This window comes from Hyperolius riggenbachi, chromosome 8 (genome assembly GCF_040937935.1).
Source record: "Hyperolius riggenbachi isolate aHypRig1 chromosome 8, aHypRig1.pri, whole genome shotgun sequence".
NCBI lineage: Eukaryota > Metazoa > Chordata > Amphibia > Anura > Hyperoliidae > Hyperolius > Hyperolius riggenbachi.
The window spans coordinates 126964552-126989221 of record NC_090653.1 but is presented as its reverse complement, the minus strand read 5'-3'; the positions used below and the strand labels follow the sequence as shown (position 1 = coordinate 126989221).

The 24670-nt window shown below is 43.3% G+C and overlaps 1 protein-coding gene across 6 annotated transcripts in view; it reads left to right on the top strand.

Moving 5' to 3' along the window:
* NRK (Nik related kinase) overlaps positions 1–24670 on the top strand; it is a 506445-nt gene that overhangs the window by 124305 nt on the left and 357470 nt on the right. For 4 of the 6 annotated variants that reach the window (XM_068251057.1, XM_068251059.1, XM_068251055.1 and 1 more), the window contains one exon: positions 20916–20981. In XM_068251057.1, the coding sequence (XP_068107158.1) occupies positions 20916–20981 (66 nt within the window). Of the gene's footprint in view, positions 1–144; positions 333–14929; positions 14943–20915; positions 20982–24670 lie in introns of those variants that run through there. The other 2 variants (XM_068251056.1, XM_068251060.1) reach the window with 2 other exon arrangements.

The window sequence follows — 24670 nt, the reverse complement described above, 5'->3', positions numbered from 1 at the left end:
AGAGCGTCATTTCCTTCCCTGACTTTCCCCAGCAAATAGCTCAGCAATACTGTTTTCTTAAAGAAAAACAGATTTGTTTCCTCCGTGTGTGTTTTCCGGGTTGTGCTGAATGTGAAGTTTCCTGTGTTTGTCATAAAGACACATACTTCCAACTCTACAGCATGGGCTGACACACAACTGACAAGCCAGCGATATGCCACCACCGCACAGCGCTCTCCCTGCTGCAAAACTTAAAGACAACTAAACTTTATTGCACTGTGGAAAGCGAGCGAGACATGGCGAGAATGCTGACCACCAAGAGCCTGGACTATATTGACTTGGCCTCTCTAAGAGTAAGTTAATGATTATTGCTATTTTTAGATGGACAGCCTCGCTGTCCCATTTCAGACTGCCAATTAAAGGACATTTCCTTTCGGACCCGGAGATGCTGAAGGCTTTTGCAGCGTAGAGGAAGGCAGCTAGGCATCTTGAGATTGTCCTCAAGCTAAAGGGTTAAACAGAAGCTGATGCCTGTGACAACTTTGAGTGTGACTTGTTCGCTTGTGAAGTTCTTATCGCATGTGGACAAGAAAGCGTAGATCTCCGGCTTCTTGCTAGGATTTTTTTTCCCCTGAATTTATTTGTCAGGCAGTTTTTGATTTAAAATCGTAGCGTAAAAGCATTCACAGCATGCTGAGAACAGCACTGGCTGAGCAACTTGTCATTACAGCTTGGATGCTGTGCATTATAGATAGTAGTAGCGTAGTGGTTAGCTCTCTCGCCTTGCAGCGCTGGGTCCCAGGTTCAAATCTCAGCCAGGGCACTATCTGCACAGAGTTTGTATGTTCTCCTTGTGCTTGTGTGAGTTTCCTCTGGGCACTCCGGTTTCTTCCCACATCCCAAAAACATACAGATAAGTTAATTGGCTTCCCCCTAAATTGGCCCAGGACTACCATACATACATAAACATATGACTATGGTAGGGATTAGACTGTGAGCCCCTCTGAGGGACAGTTAAGTGACAAGTCAATATACTCTGTACAGCACTGCGGAAGATGTCGGCGCTATATAAATACGAATTAATAATAATAGCCTACGAAGTAAGAACTGTCTGTGATGCCTCGCAGAAATTTGACTTTGGTTTTTCTTAAACAGCTTTAGAAATAAAGGGAAAATCGCAAATTGCTATGGAAAAAACTTGGTTTTCAGGCATTTTGACATGTTCGTTTGTGCAGAGGGATGGTAGACTAACACAGCAACCAATAACATTCAGCTTTCATTTATTTGCATTGTAACCTAGCAAAATGTGTCTACCCAATGGTTTGAAGGGATTGTTTTCAGTAAGTTCATGTCTGCATCTACATAACTTAAATGGTCGCAGGTTTTTGCTTATATACTATTACTGATCACAATTAGATGTTAAGGAAGGTTTGTTTACTCTTAAAGGACAACTGAAGTGAGAGAGATAAAAAGCAATAACAGTTGCCTGGCTGTCCTGTTTTAGCCATAGACCCTGAACAAGCATGCATCAGATCAGGTGTTTTTGACATTATTTTCAGATCAGACTAGATTAGCTGCATGCTTGTTTCTGGTGGGATCCAGACACTACTGCAGCCAAATAGATCAACAGGTCTGCCAGGCAACTGACATTGTTTAAAAGGAAATAAATATGGCAGCCTCCATATTCTTCTCACTACAGTTGTCCTTTAACTATTATGAGTTCATGCATTTTGTAAGTCAAAAGAGCACATGGCAGCTCCACCTCACCATATTGTAGAGTGCTATGTGTACAAATGAAGGGTGCTGGAATGAGGGAAGCCAGTCCACAGCAGATTCCAGTAAGCACAAAACTTCTGCACTCCTTCCATAGGATAGAAATCAATATTGCTTTATTGAAATAAGCACAGAGCATGGTTTGCTTACCCTACCCGGGTCCTTCGTTATAGCTTTTTGTTGGAGTTATATACAGGGTCACTCCATTCACTATGTATGCTATACATAGTCAAATATTGGTCTCTCATACTATAGTTAGCGCTCACGTTAAAGGAACACTATAGATTAACATGTTTTTTTCAATTGAGATAGGAATAATTTGGGATGTGCTCCTAAGTACTAGTGTATACATTTAACTGCTTACTTCTTTGTTTACTGTTATCAAATTCCTTTCTCACTTCACTGACAGGGACAGGCTGAGCAGGGTGATGGAGCCAGTGAATCATGAGGGGGAAAGGGGGAATCCCTCTCCTTACATCTGTTAACCCTGTGTGTGAGACAGCTCTCACTAGCTAAACTGCAGCTGCTTGTGTCTCTCTAAATGAGCTGTCTGCACGGAGAGCAGACGAAATGTATGTTGTTTGTAAATGTGTGTGGGAAACCTGACACGCGAGGCTTTTCATATAACTCTGTAGTCTCCCATACAAAGAACAGCACTACCTGTGTCACATACCTCACAAAGCACAGAATACCCTTTGCCAGTGAATTTTTCCAATGCAGCTACGACCTATTTACAACGAATTACAGCTTTTGCCTCTGATATTTAACATGAAAAGTAGGAAAATGTTCACACAGCTACTTAGTCATTATTTGTACATTGTCATTTTGGTTTGATAGTGTTGCTTTAAGCTGTTAAAGATAAATGAAAATTATACATATGCAGATAGGTAGTCTGCATTTTCCAATTGGAGGCTGTAATAGGTTGGCTATAGCTATAATGCTACAGAATTTCCCAAAGTAATGTAGTAATAAGTGACAAAAGGCCTGATCAAATGATTATTTCACCTTGGTTTTCTCCTAAGTGATATTTTCATATCAATCAATAAAATGCCCTTTAAACAGTACTTTTCCTTACCTTTACAATTGCATAGTACTGAAAAGTTATTTTAAACAGAAGATCAAAGTTATCTCCTAGGAGAAAACTTGAAAAAGTGAATTGGATCAGGCCCAATGTGTAGTAACCAGAAATGACCCATATCAGGTCGTGTTGTGGCATATGGCTGGTGGCCAAAGTCACTAATATTCCTACTTGGCGAATTAGTCTGTTCTCTACAGTGAGCTAGTAAAACGCCTTTGGATCCCTTGCCACTCTTCTTCCTAATTATTCATCTCCTTGACAGTCCTAACTAAAGGAGGTGCCTTATTTAAAGTGTGCCCGAGCCAAAGCTTCCTGAATACCTAGGAGAAAACTCAGGAGATAAAGTGATTGGGATATAGCCCATGGTGTGTTTTTTTTTTTGGGAGGGGGGGTAGTAAAAACATGTACTTGTACTGTTTACAATTATTGAACTAGTTTCTTAGCACAAAATTGGCACAGTAGAACGTTATTAACATTTGACAGAACTGACCTGGCTTCTCTTAATCTTGAACTTAGATAATCTCTGGGTTACTTTGGATCATGCACAAGTTTCTAAAATGTTCCACTTGAGTTTTTCCTACAACTACATCCACTGGCAAGGATAAAGCTCTTTGTTCTGCATCCCAGAAAAGCTACAGTAGAAATACTTCCTGTAGATACTGTATGATTTGCAGAATATTTTTACACTACTACTACTATTTAAAATATTCAGTGATCTTAAAGAGGAACTCCAGTGAAAATAATTTAATAAAAAAAAGTGCTTCATTTTTACAATAATTATGTATAAATGATTTAGTCAGTGTTTGCTCATTGTAAAATCTTTCGTCTCCCAGATTCACATTCTGACATTGTTACTGTGGGCAAGTTATGTAGCTGTTTCTAGCTGCTCTGGCTGTTACAGACAGCTTTAAACAGCCATTTCCTGTCTGTGAACATTGTTACATTGTGGCAGTTTGCCCAGAGTACCGCGGTATTCAGAGCCTCTTGTGGGAGGGGTTTCAGCACAAAATTAGTCACACAGCGCCCCCTGATGGTCTGTTTGTGAAAATCATTCAATTTCTCATGTAAAAGGGGGTATCAGCTACTGATTGGGATAAAGTTCAATTCTTGGTTGGAGTTTCTCTTTAAAGCTTTCTTGAGAGGAGTGAATATGTACAGTATTGATTAAATTACAGTTCCTTGATGAATATCCAATTTTGACTGACTTGTAAACTTGATGACCGTCATTGGCCAATTTGGTCATCCTGCAAAGCCCTTGAACATGGTATTTTTTACCTAAATTGTTAGAGAGATTATGAGGAACTGGGGGAACCTGCTCCATATCTAAAAGAAAAACGCAGCTAGATTTTCCATCATTTGTAGCAGGAGTAAAATAAGAAGAGGTCAGGAGGGGGCTCACATTGCAATGGTTTTCAAATCATGATCCAGGCATGGAGCACCCCATCCTTAACTATGTCACAATATGTCTTTCCACCATAAGTACCCCATAAGCATAAGCAGTGGCATAGCTAAGGAGCTTTGGGCCTCAGTGCAAGTTTTACATTGGGCCCCTCAAGCATGTAACACATAACAATTCATGTGGTGCAACAATATGTAGAAAAGACATCCACAGTATGAGAGGTGTAAGCAGAGGAGGGGAACAGTTCGTTGCTGATCACCACTATTCAAAGCATATATAAAAGTGATCATTACCAGCATAGTGCCATTGAAGAGCTAATACTGTGGTTGAAGGAGGGCCCCTCTGGTCCAAGGACCCTGGTGCGGTCGTAACCTCTGCATCCCCTATCGCTACGCCACTGCCACTAAGGGTCTTTGCCATTCCTTGCACGGTACTCCGTAAGGGAAGTCTTCTTGTCTAGTATGTTACAGGCAGAAGTGGTGCGCATTTGCTGCCCTTCCCTCCCTAACCACCTGGAGAAGGGTCTGGTTTGAATTTTAAAGTTAAGCTGGCTTAAATCTTCCCTCTCAAAAAATGATTTTTTACCTAGTTAAAGGGAATGTTTCACTACCGAAAACTGTACTGGTAATAACAACAATAAATTACACTTTGTCCATAGTGATCATTACTCTGTAATTTCTAGTTAGAGGGAAGCCTGGATCCTCCAGAGGTTTCCTGTGTCCTCCTCGCTCCTACCACCACTCACTAGGACCCTCTGGAAGATCCGGGTTGCTTTCCTCTTAATGCAGGAGCAAGGCCGCGCTTGCATATAAGGATGGGACAGGCAGGCGCAGTACAACCACGCATGTGCATGAAGAGAAGCATGGTTGCGATCAGAAATCCACCAAGCTCTTATTGGATTTCTTTCAGTGAACTGCTTGCGGCAGCGGCAGGGGCCAGGAGAACGGAAGCCTAAAGAATCCAAAGGCTTCCCTCTACCTAGGTAACTATGTGGTTTTTCGTGCAAGTTTCAGCTCGGGTACACTTTAAGAGGTTTTCCATTTAAAAAAAAAAAGTAATTCTGCGTTATCTGTCTGGAAATTCCAGGAAATACCTGTTCACATTAAGCACATTGGTTGTTTAATGGTAAATGATGAGGTAACTTTGGAATAGTTAGCTGCCTTTTTAAATGATCAGGTACTGATTTTAAATTATTTGAAGATGTGAAGAGGATCAGAGTATCTCTTTGCTGCTGAAGATACAGCATTAGGCTGGGTTTATGCTAGGTTCACACCATACAATTTTGTGTTAGATAGATGGTTCGATAGATAATTTCTGACATGTCCGAGCTTATTTTCGATCATTTTCCTGATCGATTTCTCATAGATGTGAATGGAAATAGATAAGAAAAGATAAATGAATCGAATAGGAAATTGATCGGAAAATTGAATCAGAAATCGATCGTATGAAAAATCGACCGAAAAAAACGCATTGTGTGTACCCACCATTACACTGGCAGCTGATAACATTTTAACTACCGTAATCAGTTGTTTGTACTTCCCCTTTCAGTTGCTGTGCATTTTTATCTGCTTTTCTATGTATTGAGTACACAACGTACAAAAAATGAATGCCACCATGTGTTGTGAAGAAAGCTTTCAGTTGTAATGCGTAGATGGGAACAACCGAAAGGGAAACATGGAAAACTCCTTCACATGCACTGCGCATCAGTTTGTTATAGCTGACAGTAACTGATGTATAAATCAGCCCTTAGAGAAGAAGACTTTACAGAGTACCTGATGAATTCTATCCAATGTTTTAGACACTTATTTCTGCAGAAATTCCGAATATTGAAAATGCAGATTCTGTGGATTTCTGAAATCCGATTTCAGAATATCAATTTCTGAGGAAAGTCTGTTTTTGTCATTTTGTTAATAAAGTTAGTTTGTTATAATACTTCTGATTATGGGACCAATCAGAGAGTGGAGAAATTTACTGCGATAATCAGAATACCATGAAAATGTTATGCCAATCACAAGACTCAGAAATACTCTGTAGTAACCGAATCTTGTGATTTGTCCTGTCATGGTGCTCAATAATGTGGGGACAATAGTACTTCAATAGATTCCCCTGGTATCTACACAGGGCCAGATTTGTACTTTCCAGTGCCCAAGGCCTGCTGTCAACACACACACACACACATTGGGCCTGATTCACAAAGCGGTGCTAACAGTTAGCACGCTGGTGAAAAGCCCTTTATCATGCCTAAACTCAGTTTAGGCATGATAAGTTTAGGTGTGATAAGTTTAGGTGTGATAAGTTTAGGCATGATAACTTTAGGCATGATAAGTTTAGGCATGATAAGTTTAAGCGCCAACTGGGTTAGCACCGCAGTGCACAGCTGATCAAAAGTTTTGCGCTAGCAAAGTCTGGTGCACTTTGCATAAAGTTTAATGGTGCTGCTTTGTGTGCGGGACTTTGCAAGCGATCTAAACTTATCTAAACTTATCATGCCTAAACTTATCACACCTAAACTTATCACACCTAAACTTATCACGCCTAAACTGGCTTTTCACCAGCGTGGTGCAATGGTTATCATGCCTAAAGTCTCAAACTGGGTTAGCACCGCTTTGTGAATCGAGCCCATTCTGTCCAACACTGACTAGCGATCACTGGTTTGAATGGGCTCATTTCAGTTTTGCTGCTCTGCCCCCCAACAAATAATTCCTGTAATTTGCGCTCCTGCCTGAATGTACACAGCAGCCGATAGTGTTCTGGGCATGCATACTTGAGAAATGACGCTGATGTATGACCGGTACTTGTCAAGAATGCATAACACTGTACCGGCCATGGGCAGGAGCGAGAAATTACAGGGAGCGCAAGTGGCCAGAGCATGCGCTGCTTCTTTGTCCTCTGTGCGACTGGCTGCAGTCAGAGCCACAAACAGGTGGCAGAGCAGTGCAATGGAGAGAAGCCCATCCAAAACAGAGAACAGTTAAGTAGCAAACATCGGGCTCGATTCACAAAGCGGTGCTAACCCAGTTAGAGACTTTAGGCATGATAACCATTGCACCACGCTGGTGAAAAGCCATTTTAGGTGTGATAAGTTTAGGCATGATAAGTTTAGGTGTGATAAGTTTAGGCATGCTAAGTTTAGATAAGTTTAGATCGCTTGCAAAGTCCCGCACGCAAAGCAGCGCCATTAAACTTTATACGAAGTGCACCAGTCTTTGCTAGCGTTAAACTTTTGATCAGCTGTGCACTGCGGTGCTAACGCAGTTGGCGCTTAAACTTATCACACCTAAACTTATCACACCTAAACTTATCATGCCTAAACTTATCACACCTAAACTTATCACACCTAAACTTATCACACCTAAACTTATCATGCCTAAACTGAGTTTAGGCATGATAAAGGGCTTTTCACCAGGGTGCTAACTGTTAGCACCGCTTTGTGAATCAGGCCCATCCTGTCAAGACCCACTTTGGATGTTCTGTTGTATTTAGAGTGAACCTGAACTTAAAACTACCTCTCTGCTCTAAAAGTTGTGCAACAACATAACATTTGAAGAAAAAAATGTCTTTGTTACAGCTTATACAAATCCAATAAATCTGCAGTGTGTCTACTTCCTGCTTTCATGGAAGCAGACATATTGTTAACATCCTGTGCTTTCAAATGAGCTTAGCTGTTGTGGCAGTCAGGTGACACAGTGTAGAGATCAAATTACAACTTGTGATTAGACACAGATTAGGGGGAATTATGCAGGCTCTTTAAATACATATAGGGTGCATTTCTCTCTGTTTTCCCTCTGTCCCGTGCAAGAGTTCAGCTCCACTTTAAAGCATCTGAATGACATTTATTTATATTTGCTGAAAAATCCATGTATCTCTTATGAATGTTGAATGTACATATGGTGGTGTGCTCTAACATATTGATAGTATACAAGAACAAACTCTGAAGAAGACGTATTAGCAGAAAGCTTACTCTTTTTCTTTTAAACCAATACATTGAATTATCCTGATTCAAAACTCTCTGCTTTCCCTGATGGCTAAGATGGTACAATGCTCTACTGCTACAAGAAAGTACAGTAGAACGATGCCAAACCATACATACTAGCATAGAGGTAGTAACAGCTCAGGTGTCCTTTAAAGTGACAGTTTAGCAATGAAAGGGAAGCAAACAGCATTTTTATTCCTACAGTTCTCATAGATGGTTGAAGCTGAAGGACAGAAAATGAGTCAGGAAAGAGTTAACTGATGCAGACAAGAGATCACTGCTGGCTAGGAAGAAAAAAACAAAAGAGAAACTGGCATAAATTAGGGTTAGATAAGAGTGTAATTAACAACTGCTGGGGTCAGTGTCACAGCTGTAAAAGAGAAGGTGAAGAAGCTAGCAGAGCTCACTGATGTCTGTGAATGCTGCATTAAAACTCAGCGGAACTTAGTTCTATCTGCTTTGTAATGTAAATCCCTGGTATTTCTCACATCAACTTGTACGTTCATAATACAGAGGAATGGATCATCAGGTGACAGCAGATGCTGATTGTCATAACACACCAGGAAATGTGAGAGAGAGATGCAGGGATTGGGGGACTCTTCAATTCAGCTATTAGTGCAGAGCAGGGCGCTGGATGGCTGCACTGTGGACCAGAAGAGTTGATTTACTTTGACATATGACCTCTTCTCTCTCCAAGTCCTGTCGCCCTTCTGATCTTATTTGATTTTATCACCCTAGGCCGTGGCCTTCCCAGAAATCCGGCCCTGTATCTACCTTAGCATAAACATAAAAGGAGAATGCATTGGTCCAAATGGACTGTACGTGTAGGGTGCAAAGTGCTAACATACTCAGCTTTCACCCTAAAAGGAGGGCTTTGTCAGAGGGAACTACCTGTGTGCAAAATAATGTGCACAAAACATCAACACAAAATCCCTCCCATCAGAGACATGAGAGCTGTCACATATATGTGCAGCTCTCGTCACTCGTGAAACGTGAGGTTTCAGCTGTGTATGTTCGCTCTTTGCACTGTCCTTTTGGACCAGGGCTTTATTCCTATGCAGCTATACTGAAGTAGATGATCTAATTGAGAAAAGGTAAAGATTTCTCATGGGAAAGGGGGTATCCGCTAATGATTGGGATGAAGTTCAATCCTAGGTTACAGTCCCTCTTTAACCACTTAATTACAAGCAGACTTATAAAAATGTCCTGCTAGAGCCTCTTAACGGCTGCAGGACGTTTTTATAAGTCAAACCGTGCTGCTGCTGCTGTGCGCATGCACGTGCGCATGCACGCTCCCGTACGGTCATCCGCGCTCCCGCACGTGCGTTCCCGAGCACGTGAGATTAGTGAAAAAAAAAACACCATAAAAAAAATACACCTTTATTTCTAAATAATATATTGTCACCATACTTTGTACTAGGGACATAATTAAAATCTTGTGATAACCAGGAAAAATAGGCAGATAAAATGTGTGGGTTTTATGTACAGTAGCAGTGTTTATATTAAAACTATAGGGGATGAAATTGGAGAAAGAGTGTATTTTTTCCTTGTTTTTCCTTTTAAAATGCATAGAAAATAAAGTAATTACTGAAAACAAATATCAACCCCAAAAAGCCTAATTGGTGGTTAAAAAAACAAGATATAGATCATTTCATTGTGATTAGTAGTGATTAAGCTATTGGCAAATGAAAGGGTTGAGCACTGAAAGGTGAAAATCGCTCTTGTCCGTTAGGGTAAAAACCGCTTTGGGGTGATGTGGTTAAGTAGTGTTAAATAAACTGCATACCTCAACTTACACAAATAGCAAAAGATTTGTACGCATTCAACACATACACTGCCCTGCAGTATTTACGCACTTATAATAAAGTAACAAATGTGTTTAGTACATAATGCACTTATGCTATTTGTAAAAGTTACAGTACAACTTGCACTATTTGCGTTAGTTACGGTATGCAGTGCAATGTAAAATGTATTGTTTTGTGAATATACCTCCATGCTCTCTGCACTGAAGCCATAGGAATTGGGCATTAAAGCCGGTGTGGTACTTTGTGTACAAAGCCAGGAATAATTCAAGTCTTCTATGATCTTCCTAATAGCTACTTGCTCCTTGCTGCATACTTCTGCCTTCCAATGCATGCCACGTGATCAGGAGCTGGTGGTATGAAGTATGCAGCTGCCAGGAGACCCGATGCATTGCTAGAAGAGGTCAATATTACACTAGACTCTACTATGTGCAGATAAGGTGTCAAGGGGCAGGAAAGGTGTGTGTTTTATCAGCCACATGGGAAGTTTTGTGCATATGGTGTCAGGGGGCAGGAAAGGTGTGTGTTTTATCAGCCAAATGGGAGGTTTTGTGCATAAGGTGTCAGGGGTTTAGGAAAGGTGTGTGTTTTATCAGCCACATGAGGGGTTTTGCACATATGGTGTCAGGGGGCAGGAAAGGTGTGTGTTTTATCAGCCACATGGGGGGGTTTTGCGGATAAGGTGTCAGGGGGAAGGAAAGGTGTGTATTTTATCAGCCACATGGGGGGTTTCGCGGATAAGTGTCAGGGGGCAGGAAAGGTGTGTGTTTTACCAGCCACATGGGGGTTTTGCGGATAAGGTGTCAGGGGGCAGGAAAGGTGCGTTTTACCAGCCACATGGGGGGTTTTGTGGATAAGGTGTCAAGGGGCAGGAAAGGTGTGTGTTTTACCAGCCACATGGAAAGTTTTGCGCATATTGTGTCAGGGGGCAGGAAAGGTGTGTGTTTTATCAGCCACATGGGGAAGTTTGCGGATAAGGTGTGAGGGGGCATGAAAGGTTTGTGTTTTACCAGCCACATGGGGGGTTTTGCGCATATTGTGTCAGGGGCAGGAAAGGTGTGTGTTTTATCAGCCACATGAGTGGTTTTGCGCATATGGTGTCATGGGCCAGGAATAGTCAGTGTTTTATCAGCCACATGAGGGGTTTGGAACCAGGAGGGATCCCCATGCTAATTTTGCAGTTTTTAGTTTTCTTTCGTAATAACATAAAAGTAAGAAATATATTAATTTAAAGGATGAGAATAAAGTCAATTTAAAACCTATTTTTGGAGGAAAAATACATAGATCTGCACACTGGTCCTGTAAGAGGGACAAATGAGGAGGGGCAGAGGGATTTGGTTTCCAAAGAGGGACTGGCCCTCTAAAAAAGGGACAGTTGGGAGCTATGCTATTGTACATTGTTTTAACATTTGCACATAACTGGTAAGTGCATACATTACATTCCTAGAACTGTTTTCTCTGCAGCTGGGGTAAGGTGGACCTCGGGACACACTCTAAATAGGCTTAGCACTTTCCTATTTTTTGAGGAGTTTCATCCCAGCTGTAGAGAAGAGATGAGGTGAAAGGAGCAGAGTTTAGCTTCACACCTAAAAAGACTAGACATTCATTTACTGACCACATCTCAGGGCTGGTACAAACTTGGGTGCTTCTCAGCGCGTTGCTGATCACCGGCGATCAGCAACGCACTGTTGCTAATGGGAATCTATGGGATCATTCTCACAATGTGCATACATTGCAAACGTGCTGCATGCAGTGCTTTAGGGGTGATTATGATATGATTCTTCTTCTGTTAAACGAGGATCACAATGCAAATAACAGCAAAATCGCAATTGAGTTTTGCGTTCGTAGTGTGAATTAGCCCTAAGTAAGTAAGATTCCCTTGATACCCAGAAACTGGTACATGGACCACTGCAGGACACCACAGACTCTGTACTCTGGCGGTATTGTTAAGGGTAGTCTCAATCTGCTGCGTGACAAGTTCACTTTAAGCTCTCCTTGTTATAGCTGCTTCCCTGTTTTAAGTAGGACAGCCAGCTGTACAATCTAAAATAAATAAGGCTGGGATCATCTGGCGCAGAGTTTGCCATGTGGATTGAGTTCCTCAAATGATCAGTCAAATCAATTCAAATGTGCTCCGCTTTCAAGGGAATTATTGTGGTCTGCCAAACAAACAATGTGACTAATGTGTGTATGTGAGCAAATCTTGCATTAACTCTGCCTTTGAAATTAGTTTCCAAGAACCCGGGAACATTAATACCGGGACAGAATATTGCAATATTATTCTATGTAATGTATGCAAAGTTGCAAACAAGTTATCCTTTTTAGAACTATTAAAATACATTTTCCAGGTTACTTTATACCTACCTTCCTTGCAGCAGGGTAGCAAGGTCTAACATTTACATTTACTTTACATTCATAATTCAGGCTTGTGTTTTGATTTAATGCGTGCATGGAACAGATAATTTACATTGCACTGTGTTTTATCTATTTAACAAAAAACATTTTTGCATTACTTTATTTTGTATTGCCTGGCTGGAGAGGTCTGCAGTGCTGATTTCCTGTGTAAATATCAGATGCTGCTTGGCTGGACTGAACATCCTACCCTTTTTTCATTACCCACATGAAGTAGTCAGGAAGGAGTGAGGAGACACCAGCCACTAGTGTGTTAAAAATGTTTGTATTCGGGAACTTTGTTCTGAATTTTTCCCATCTGAACCTTACTTGCATACTTCAAGAGAGGGTGTTAACTCACACTTATTGCTGCTAGACACCAGGGTATTGTATAGGGAAGGGAGGAGACCGCTAGACATCAGGGAACTGTTTAGGGGAGAAAATGTGGCAAATAGACACCAAGGAAGTGTATAGGGCAGGGAGGGGGGCTAATAGACACCAAGAAACTTTATAAGTGAGTAAGTTGGCCACTAGACATTGAGGTTGGCCCACGACTAAGGCTGCTTACACACCGGGATGTTACAGGCGCACGTTAGTGCAGCCTGTAACGCTCCCCCAGCGCACAGAAATGTAACACAAGTGGGCTGTTCACACTGCCCATGTTGCGTTACATGTAACACTGCACGTTGTAGTGAGAGTGCAGCATGCTACGGCGTTAGAGCGGCTTAAGCCGCGTTAGACTGTTTGCACATGCTCAGTCGTGTTGGGGAGGAGCGGAGAGCGACCAGGCACATGGCTAATTAATATTCACTGCATGTTGTGACGTGCAGTGTTTACTTCCTGGTGCGGCCGCTTTGTGCAGTGATTGGCCGGCGGGACCACATGATGCCGCATGCGTCCAAGAGTACGCATCACGGCATCACGGACGCCAGAGTGAGCTGCACAACGCGGCTCACTCTGACGTCCACATCGATGAGCACCAGGCCTTGCATTAGGTGCACGTTATGCGACCTTAACGTAGCACCTAACGCAACGTCTTGGTGTGCAAGTAGCCTTAGTCTCAGTATTCAGTTTCGTCTCACTTTGTATTTGAGTTTGACACCCTTGATCTAATCTTTTACTGTGCTTTATAAGAGGTTGAGGTCCCATGAAGTAATTCACATTATGTCTGATGGGAAAGAGACCTTATACTGTATTTTTACATTTATTTCTTTTTACTAAAAGCCATTCTACTGATTAGGTAGATTGCAATATATTTCTCTATTTGGGAAAACAGAAGGTTAAATACTGTACATTTAAATAATAGAACCACCAATACTTATAGAAGTGGGTATGTAGGCATTTGTAGTAGTGATTGCGATTTCCTGACATCGCAATTACGGTGCCTGCAGCAATTTTGCAATGTTTTCCCTTCAATACAAAGCATAGGATCGCTGCAACATCACTTTGCAATTGCTGCACAAAGCTATTTTGCAGCGCTTTTGCTACCAAAGCTATAGAAAGCGCACGTCACTATGAAAATCGCAATCTCTTACCAATCAATTGCATTCAATTTAAAATTGCGAAAAAATACCCAATAGCTCAGGGAACTGCCGCAAAAATTGCCACCAAAAGTGGTAGGCATTCATACTCTCTAATGGGTCCCAGCCCTTAGTGAAAGACATCCCTCCGAAATGGGAGAAATCCTACTCAGGCTTGAATTATTTCTATTTAATATCCAAGTTTTGTTTCCCCTTAGTTAATCTTAAAACTTCAGTCTACTCTCACACTAAAATAGCCATCTATTAAAAGACTGGCCTTTTATATTTCTCATACTGTTCTAGGGGTACCACATCTTGGCTTAGATTTACTTACTTCCTTGTTGTGCTATAGTGATGAGACAGAAGGTGTAGAATTTAAGTCAATAATCATTATTAGTTAGCAGTGTGTTACATGAATTGTGTCTGCACAGTATATTGTGGAATGCAGTCCGTCATAGGGCTTTGCATCCATGCAGGCATCCTCTTTTTGAAGAGTGGACTTGTCTAAACTTGTTCTGTATTGCCTGCCTGATGACCTATGCCTGATGTCCTACAGAATAAAGAAGACATACTGCTGAGACTTGCAGTATCTTAGAGGGGATGATCAGTTCTCCATTCGTCCACTACTGTCTGATACTCTCCTATCCAACAACAATTACAAAGAACATTTATTACACCTGGTGCTCTTTATCTTTTTCAACATAACAGATAAAGTTAAAGTCAAATTTAAGCAAACAAAACAAAACAAAAACAAGTTGAGCTCTATCTAGCTTATCAACTACTTAAACTTTTCTGCAGCTAACACTAATTTCAGCAATGGTCTATTGTAAAGGGGTTTTATGCACATGCTACATTTCCCATGGCTTTTGTATCTGAACAGGGAATGTTTTAGATGTTTAGCTGGCAGTATAAGACCTATTTCACACAGGAGGCTGAACTGCGCACTTCTTGAGCAGTTCAGCCTCCCAACTGTCGGCTATGAACAGCTTTTGGGTGCAGTTAAGATGCAACCGGATGACAATGTTTGGTAACCGCACGTGCCTCATTATTTGACTCTTGGTGCCATAACCTAGCTTCAAAAAAGTGCAACATGATGTGTCTGAGTAAAGCCGTGCTCAGCCATCTCCCCATCACCCATAACCGAGTGCCAGCAAGTGCCTGTACGTTGCATGGGGACAGCTGATAGGCGTTGAATTCAATGGCTTCAATTCACTAAACGTATCTCCTGTCTTTAATATCGTTTCTGAGCTGATTCTAGTGTTATTACCATGGTGATAAGGCATGTAGTATTCACTAAACAATTTACCTCAGGCAAACTTTAACTTAAAGGAGTTCTGTGGACTGTTTAAATAAACAAAAACAGCCACTTACCTGGGACTTCTATCAGCCCCCTGCAGCTGAAATGTCCCGCGCCATCCTCCTCCGATCCTCCGTTCCCCGGCATTGGACTAATCAGCCGTCTGAGGCTGTGGCTGTGCATGTGCTCGCTCCCAAGCGCGTCATTGGGAGCTTACTGTGCAGGCACAGTACAAGAAAACTTCGTACTGCGTCTACGCAGTAAGCTTCCGATGGCATGAACGGAAGTGCGCATTATTCGTCTTGTTAGACGAATAATTGCCCGGTGCCGGCAGTGGGGAACGGGTGATCGGAGGAGGACGACGCGGGACATGACAGCTACAGGGGGCTGATAGAAGCCCCAGGTAAGTGGCGTTTTTTGTTTATTTAAACAGTCCACAGAACCCCTTTAACTCTTCTGTCTTTAAGTTAGAGGAACGGTCGCGAAAATCTTAAGATTTAAAACACATACAAATAAGAAGTACATTTCTTCCAAAGTAAAATGAGCCATACATTACTTTCCCCTATGTTGCTGTCACTTACAGTAGGGAGTTTAAATCTGACATTACCGACAGGTTTTGGGCTAGTCCATCTCTTCATGGGAGATTCTCAGCATGACCTTTTTTTCTTTATAAAGACATTCCCTGAAAAAGATTTATACAATGATGCTGGCCAGCCTCCCTGCTCGCTGCACACTTTTTTGGCAGTTGGACAGAGCAACTGCCATTCATTAAGTGCTTTTAAAAATAAAGAAAACCCTGAGAACCCTCTAAAAAAAGATGGGCTAGTCTGTTGAAGACATATGTAGAGGGCGCACTTCTCCTGCATAGACTGGCTCCGACTGACGGAAGTGACGGGACCCGGTTCCCGAAGCTGCAGAAAGTGGAGGACAGCGGCGTGGGAGCGATCCGAGCAGATGCGGCTGGAGGAAGCCCCATGTATGTATAAAATGTTTTCTTTTTATCAGCTCTGGTATACTTTAACCATTTCTGCCACCAGGACGTGAAGCTCACGTCCGGGCGGCTGCTCTGCTGCAGTGCCGCGATTCGGCGCGCACTCGCGGGCACGCCCCTGTGCCCCATGCTGTCCCCCGGTAGCCCTGGTATAAGTGAACGGGAACATGGTTCCCGGTCACCGATCCATGTCCCCAGCAGAAAAACCGAAGCGCTCTTTGTCTTACAGCCAGCTAGTGTGCTATTGTGTTGAGTTGCAGCATGTCATGTGAGAACATTAAACAAAACTAACAAGTTTGCCTCAGGCAGCAAAAAGTCTAGAACCGGCCCTGGTATCAATGTCTGGATCTCAGTCACAATGACTACTTACCATGCAATAAAAAGCCAAACCGGAACAACATTATTATAAGAGGACTATGACATATTTTGAATCTTGCCTTTTCCTTGTTTATGGCCTCAAATGCTAAGCCCAGTTGCCTGTTGTTGTTGTTTTTATTACCAACAATAAGTTAGAAGGGATTTTTTTTTTGTGTATGCATACCCATGTGACAGCTTATTGTTTCATTGGTATTTACCCAAATCTCAACTTCCCCTTTCCTTGTTTTCATTATCCTTGGAGTAAGCATACATGAGAAACACAAAAGGGCTTTTCCAGGGATCAAAATATTGATGCAATCATCAAGGTTACTGAAAGCGCATACCTCTGAACGTAGTACTCAATTTTTGCAGTACACTAGTAGACTGCCTAAAACGTCCCTGCTCACAGAAGGCGCTAGTTTCCTATTTTCTGCACCTGGACCAATCCATTGACTGACTGCAAACACAGAGATTCCCACATCATCCAATGTGTTAAAGAGAACCCGAGGTGGGTTTGAAGAATATTATCTGCATACAGAGGCTGGATCTGCCTATACAGCCCAGCCTCTGTTGCTATCCCAAACCCCCCTAAGGTCCCCCTGCACTCTGCAATCCCTCATATATTCACAGCCACGCTGCTGACAAACAGCTTGTCAGAGCTGGCTGTGTTTATCTCTATAGTGTCAGTCTGCTGCTCTCCCCGCCTCCTGCAGAATTCCAGTCCCCGCCTGCATTCCTTCCCTCCCTGCTGATTGGAGGGAAGGGACGGGGGCAGGGACCGGAGCTATGCAGGAGGAGGGGGAGCAGCTGAGACTGACACTACAGATGTAAACACAGCCTCACAGCATGGCTGTGATTTATGGGGGATTGCAGAGTGCAGGGGGACCTTAGTGGGGTTTGGGATAGCAACAGAGGCTGGGCTGTATAGGCAGATCCATCCTCTGTATGCAGATAACATTCTTTAAACACACCTCGGGTTCTCTTTAATAACCCTGTGGAATTACCATATTTTCAATAAAGATGTTTTAAATGCTTACATATAAACCAGCTGAAATTAAGTTTGCCATTAATGTCAGAAATGTTCAGATCGGCAGAGGCCATCAGTATTGAATCTTTGCTTTAGGGTAAAGATTAGGTGTAATTAGGTATAATAGAAATCTAGGAAAGTCAATGTGCCTGATGCTATTCCAGGTGATAAGTAGCTTGCAGATGTGAGCTACTTATGCCCTTTCCATCGTACGAGGATTACCGGCAAGTCCTACTGCTGGTTTCACTTGTGTGATGGCCGATCGTTAGGGAGCAGCACTCAGGCGAAAGCCTGAGCAATGTTCCCATGTTACAGGCGATGGGGAGCGAGGTTTTACCCTGCTGAGGCCTCGCGCCTCACACATGCGCGCATACCCGCCGAATATCCACCGCCATATTCCTGCTGGACAGGACGTACGTCACTGGGATTCTCTAGCACTCCCAATGGTCCGCACATGCGTGTAGTTTGCACTACGGGCATCACACATAGACTTCCATCACCCCAAGCATTATGCATGGTGCTTGCGGTAACGTGCTGTTGCACTTGGGTCAACTTGGATACTTAATGTTTCAAGTCATGTTGACATTCTGCTCAGATTTTTTTTTACTTATTTAGGACACGTAGCACTCTGGTCCCTTAAGGACCAAAACCTTTTTTTTCATTCTTTTTTTTTGTGAACACTGTGATTTGCTCACAATGATCACCTGGTAAGGAGCCAATGAAACTGGAAAAGAAGCTCAGATGCAGTTTGGGCATGGAACTGATCAGCTCAGCAAACCTGGCAGTGTAGATTCTATGCCGCATCAGAGTTGGGAAGCTGCAACTGTGGTGGTTAAAGTACACCTAAATTAAAAAAAGAAATGTTCTAATACTTTCCTGAGTAGTAGAAAGCATGTGGATGGCCTGAAGTCTTCCTGGATCCACCTGTAGCCCACCATTGCAAAGCAGGGACCCTCTACACCTACAGTGCTTTGCAAACGTATTCGCCCCCTTGAAGTTTTTCACATTTTGTCACATTACTGCCACAAACATGAATCAATTTTATTGGAATTCCACATAAAGGCCAATACAAAGTGGTGTACCCGTGAGAAGTGGAACGAAAATCATATATGATTCCAAACATTTTTTATAAATCATTAACTGCAAAGTAGGGTGTGCATAATTATTCAGCCCCCTGAGGCAATACTTTGTAGAACCACCTTTTGCTGCAATTACAGCTGCCAGTCTTTTAGGGTATGTCTCCACCTGCTTTGCACATCTAGAGACTGAAATACTTGCCCATTCTTCTTTGCAAAACAGCTCCAAGTCAGTCAGATTAGATGGACAGTGTTTGTGAACAGCAGTTTTCACATCTTGTCACTGGACGCCTAACACGCGGTGATCGTGTCTTAAACGCGTTCGCTGTTGCGAATGAGTGCGGTGTTCGCGTTTAGCTAGCGTTTGTTATTTTCTTTGATGTTCTGATCGTTGTTATTTGCTCAGACCAAAGGGGGCTGAATAATTACGCACACCCCACTTTGCAGTTATTGATTTGTAAAAAATGTTTGGAATCATGTATGATTTTTCGTTCCATTTTTCACGTGTACACCCCTTTGTATTGGTCTTTCACATGGAATTCCAATACAATTGAATCATGTTTGTGGCAGTGACAAAATGTGGAAAACTTCAAGGGGGGGGGGGGGGGGGGGGCGAATACTTTTGCAAACCACTGTATTTAACTCAGAGTGAACCAAATAGGTTTCTTCCAACCATGTTCCTGACTGTGAATGAGCACATCTAGCCTGGGAATGTGCAAGTAAGGTCCCTTTATGTCCAGTACAATATAGTGCTTATGCTTCGTTCTACTGGGCATGTGCTAACTTTATTTGCACATGTCCAGCCCGAATGTGCACGTCAACAGCTGGCAGCATGGCCTGAAAAAGCCTAATTGTAACAATTGCGGAATTATTTCCGTGGTCAGCGCACAAGATGCGCGCTGATACTGCAGAAATCCTCCACAAGCGTGTAATTTGACAGAACCCAGGACAATTCCCACCGGCAGATGGAGCTGTGGAGTGCAGATGAACACAGCCTCTGCACGGCCGCAGATGCCAGATGGGAATTGTACGAGTTGAAGCAATGCAGGGCAAGATAGCCCTTAAAGAGAGAGAGCACAGAGACAGAATGTATGTGTGTCCACCAATCTAGTCGCCACCCAGCGACGGTGAACACACAGCAACGGAAACGAAGTGGGAACGCAATCGCAAGAGTAGCGATTGCCAATAGTGACACAAGACCGAATTAGACAGAGCACAAGTGTAGCAAGAAAGACATAGCAAATAACATCGATCAGAACATCAAAGAAAATAACAAACGCTAGCTAAACGCGAACACCGCACTCATTCGCAACAGCGAACGCGTTTAAGACACGATCACCACGTGTTAGGCATCCAGTGATAAGCGTGCCACCCTAACTAACCAAAGTAACAGAAACACGAAATAGAGAACGCGAACGCTTGCTGAACGGTTACCTCACCGAGCCAACAGCAAGCGTTCGTACCAGACAAGACAGACAGAAGGAGCAGCCAGCAGCAACCGCAGCTCTGGCCTACACTCCCAGACAGAGCACAGAAGGACTGCCGCTAGAGTGGATGCGATCCAGACAGACAAACAGATAGGACTAACAGTAGCAACCGCTGCTCTGGCTAGCACCCCTAAGACAGGGTACAGGCAGAACGATTTCCTGTCGACGGCCGCTGGTGAAAAGACAATCGCAACAGATAGACAGAACAAGGCAAAACAGATAATACAACCTGACTGCGCTAGAAGGGATGCCTAGTGCAGTCCCAAGGAATTACTGTAAGATAATCTTAGCAAACAATAGCAAGGCTGATACTCCAGGAGAGTTAGCAGGAACAAACCTGCAAGGAATTCTGGGAAGAAATGTTTTTTATACTGCAAGCCATCAGAGGAAACAGCTAAGCAATTTGCATGACAAGTGTATGCAAATTCTTCACCAGCAGAGCAACTCTGAAACTTGCAAAGTGAAGACAGGTCTCTTTTTACAGAGACCTGTAGCATTCAGACCTAAAGAATGGTCAAACAGCAGAGCAGATCACTACACTAATTTAACCCTGCTGAGTGTAATAGCTATAGAAGGTCCCTGTGCCGGATTTGAAGACTGTAGGAGGATGCAGAACACTTTTGAACCACGCAAAAGGCTTGCCACTGCACAGGTAAGTAATGTACCTTTTTTTCTTTAATTCAGGTGTACTGTAATGTCATTACAATGAATGCAGGTTCAGAAACCTACAAGCTTCTAATCAGATTTGTTTCTTCTTCCACACAGGAGCCAGCAGGAATCTTTGAGTTGGTTGAAGTTGTTGGGAATGGAACCTATGGACAAGTCTACAAGGTTGGAACGTTTTTTGCTATATTATTTCAATTATAACATTTTGTGTTGGGCTTAAAGAGAACCCAAGGTGGCTTCCTAAGAAAAAAATCCGCACACAGAGGCTGGGGCTGCATATACTGCCCAGCCTCTGTTGCTATCTCAATCCCCCCTAAGTTCCCCCTGTGCTCTGCTATGCCCCCATAAATCACAGCCGCACTGTCAACATGCAGCGTGTTGCAGCGGGCTGTGTTTACCTATGTACTGTCAGCTATGGAGCTATGCAGGAGGCGGGGGGAGTGGCGAGAGTGACAGTACAGAGGTAAACACAGCCCGCTGCGTGTCGACAGCACGGCTGTGATTTAAGAGGGCATAGCAGAGCGCAGGGGGAACTTAGTGGGGATTGAGATAGCAACAGAGGCTGGGCAGTATATGCAGACCCAGCCTCTGTGTGCGGATTGAATTCTTAGGAAGCCACCTCGGGTTCTCTGTAAAGAAACTATGCAGTCTAAATATACATTGCATCTATCACGTTCTCATAAACCTGGCAGGTGTTTTTTCTGTTGCTCGCCCTCTCAGCCCATGGCTTTAGGTGTGTTGCCCATCTCCTTGTGGAGACAGGCTGTAGTGCTTCAGTGACGCTCTTTATGTTTCTTGAGTAGAGATCAAACACCATGGTATTTTGTTTAAGTCAGTATGCGATACGTGCAATGTTTATTTAGACTGCATAGTCTCTTAAAGTGGACCTGAAGTCTTGCAAAACGGAGAAACTCACCCTGTATGTATTTAGAGAGTTAAGCCTGTCTAATTCCTCCTCATCTGTAACTACTCACCACTGTGATTTGATCTCAGCTGTGTCAATTTAGGATTCTCCCCTGCCAGCAGAGCAGCTAATTTGTAAACACAGGATGTTAATCCTGTATCTGCTTCCATGAAGCAGGAAGTAGACACACTGCAGATTTATAGCAGGATTTGTATCAGCGGTAACGAAGAAATGTATTTCTTTAAAGGTTATTATGCTGTTGCTTATCTTTTAGAGCAGAGAGGAAGTTCTAAGTTCAGGTCTGCTTTAAAGAGAACCTGAACTGAAAATTAAAAGTCAAAATAAAATACGCAGGTCATATTTACCTCCTGTGTAGTCTACTTATCAATCTCTCTCTCTTCTCGTGCAACCTGTTTGTCCAATGTGATCAATGGAATGCTCTGTGCTCCATTTTGAAAATGGCCATTACCCCATAACAGTTTCCTGGTCATCACACTGTTAAACTGTAATATTGCCCACTTGAGCCATAGGGAAACATGGACATTACCTTGCACATTCAGTTGTAACTGACATCAGCTGGTATATAACTGACAGCAACTGGTATATTTCAGTTCTGACAAAATATTGTCAGAACTGGAAGGGATCATTGTAGGAAGAAAATGGTGAGCTTCTGAGAGGAACTAACGGCGAGGTATGTACCGTATTTTTCGGACTATAAGACGCACTTTTTCTCCCCCAAAAGTGGGGGAAAAAAGTCAGTGCGTCTTATAGTCCGAATGTGCCTCAAAGCATCAGGTACTTGAGAAGTACTGGTAGTGCATCCCAGCATCTCCCCCTTTACTTGCGGCAGTCGGCAGGCTCAGTGCGATCATAGCATATCCCCCTTTACTTGCGGCGGTGGGCAGACTCAGCATGATCCCAGTATCTCCCCCGGTACTGGCGGTGGTCGGCAGGCTCAGCGCGATCATAGCATCCCCCGGTACTTGCGGCGGCTTGTGGGCAGACACAGCATGATCCCAGTATCTCCCCCCGTAATGGCGGCGGTCGGCAGGCTCAGCGCGATAATAGCATCTTCCCCGGTACTTGCGGCGGCTTGTGGGCAGACACAGCATGATCCCAGTATCTCCCCCCGTAATGGCGGCGGTCGGCAGGCTCAGCGCGATCATAGCATCTTCCCCGGTACTTGCGGCGGGCAGGCTCAGCGCGATCCTGACATCTCTCGGCGGGATAGAAGAGGGTCAATGTCAGCCCTAGCTGCGGCTGCTATCAGGAGTCCCGATGTCTCTGTACTTCGGGTACTTGCGTCGCACGTCATTAGGGGGCGCATGTAAACAAGGAAGTGGTCTGTCCCGCCGAGAGATGTCAGGATCGCGCTGAGCCTGCCCGCCGCAAGTACCGGGGAAGATGCTATGATCGCGCTGAGCCTGCTGACTGCCGCCATTACGGGGGGAGATACTGGGATCATGCTGAGTCTGCCCACAAGCAAGTACCGGGGGATGCTATGATCGCGCTGAGCCTGCCGACCACCCCCAGTACCGGGGGGGGGGGGGGGGAGATGCCTGGGCCATGCTGAGTCTGCCCACCGCCGCCAGTACCGGGGGGGAGATACCTGGGTCATGCTGAGTCTGCCCACCACCGCAAGTACCAGGGGGGAGATGCCTGGGTCATGCTGAGTCTGCCCACCACCGCAAGTATCAGGGGGGAGATGCCTGGGTCGGGCTGAGTCTGCCCACCACCCCAACTACCAGGGAGGAGATGCCTGGGTCATGCTGAGTCTGCCCACCACCGCAAGTATCAGGGGGGAGATGCCTGGATCATGCTGATGCTGCCTTAGTACCAGGGGGAGATGCATGGATTGCGCAGCTTCTGGATGGGTGCCTGGACATCTGGATAGGTGAGATCAGCACCCTGTAATGTTTAGTTAGTGTTAGTGGTGGGGTAAGCAAAGGTTAGTGTAGTGTAGTAACTGGTGGGGGCATCAGGGGTTAGTATGTGGTGTAGCTCAATGTTACTGGCGAGGCATCAGGGGTTAGTGTAGGGTACTTAGTCTACCTAGTGGCCGCAGCAAGGGTTAGTGTAGCTGGGCAGTGAAGCTTAGACAGAGACCGCTTGGGGAAAAAATGTCTACAAGATGCCCCTGCACTATAGACACATCAGGTATAAAAACTATTTTTTTTTCCTGGTTTTTGTCCTCTAAACCTGGGTGCGTCTTATAGTCCGGAGCGTCTTATAGTCCGAAAAATACGGTATGTAATATTCATTTGCAGCTGCGTCATGTGTTTATTTTAAATAATTTTACTCAGTTCAGGTTCCCTTTAAGACAAACAAAAAAATTGTAAGATTTTGCTTCAATGCTATTTTTACCCTAAACAAAACACAATACTGTATATTCCTGTTTCATACAAAATATTTATTATAACATATTGTGTTTTGCTTACAATTTTTAGATTTAGCTGCAGTGCTATTTTTACCCTAAACAAAACACAATATATTACTGTAAACAGGGGTTTGTACAAAATGTATGTAATCCCCACTTGGATTTCACAAACAAGAACTGCATATTAATAACACTATTAGTCCACTTGAGATGCTCTGAAAAGTAAATTGGGATTTTCTCTGGAAAGTAGTAAATGTTGTGTACTCTGTCTAATCAATATAAATTGCATTGGACAGCCAACCTAGCAATATTGCAAAATGCTGTTTACAGTCTTCCCTGGAACTTGTTATTATTGAGCTTAAATTTGTTGCGAAACAGACTACATTTTAGCAAATAAAGCAGGTAAGAGTTATTTATATAAACATAAATCACTGCACAGAAAGTATTAAAAAAATCTGTTTTATTTCAAAAGCAAGCAAAGTATACAGCTTCAAAGGCCTAGTTCATTCCTGGTTTTTAGAATTATATTTCATTGGAATTAGATTATTAAAATGCATAAAAATAGCTAAATAT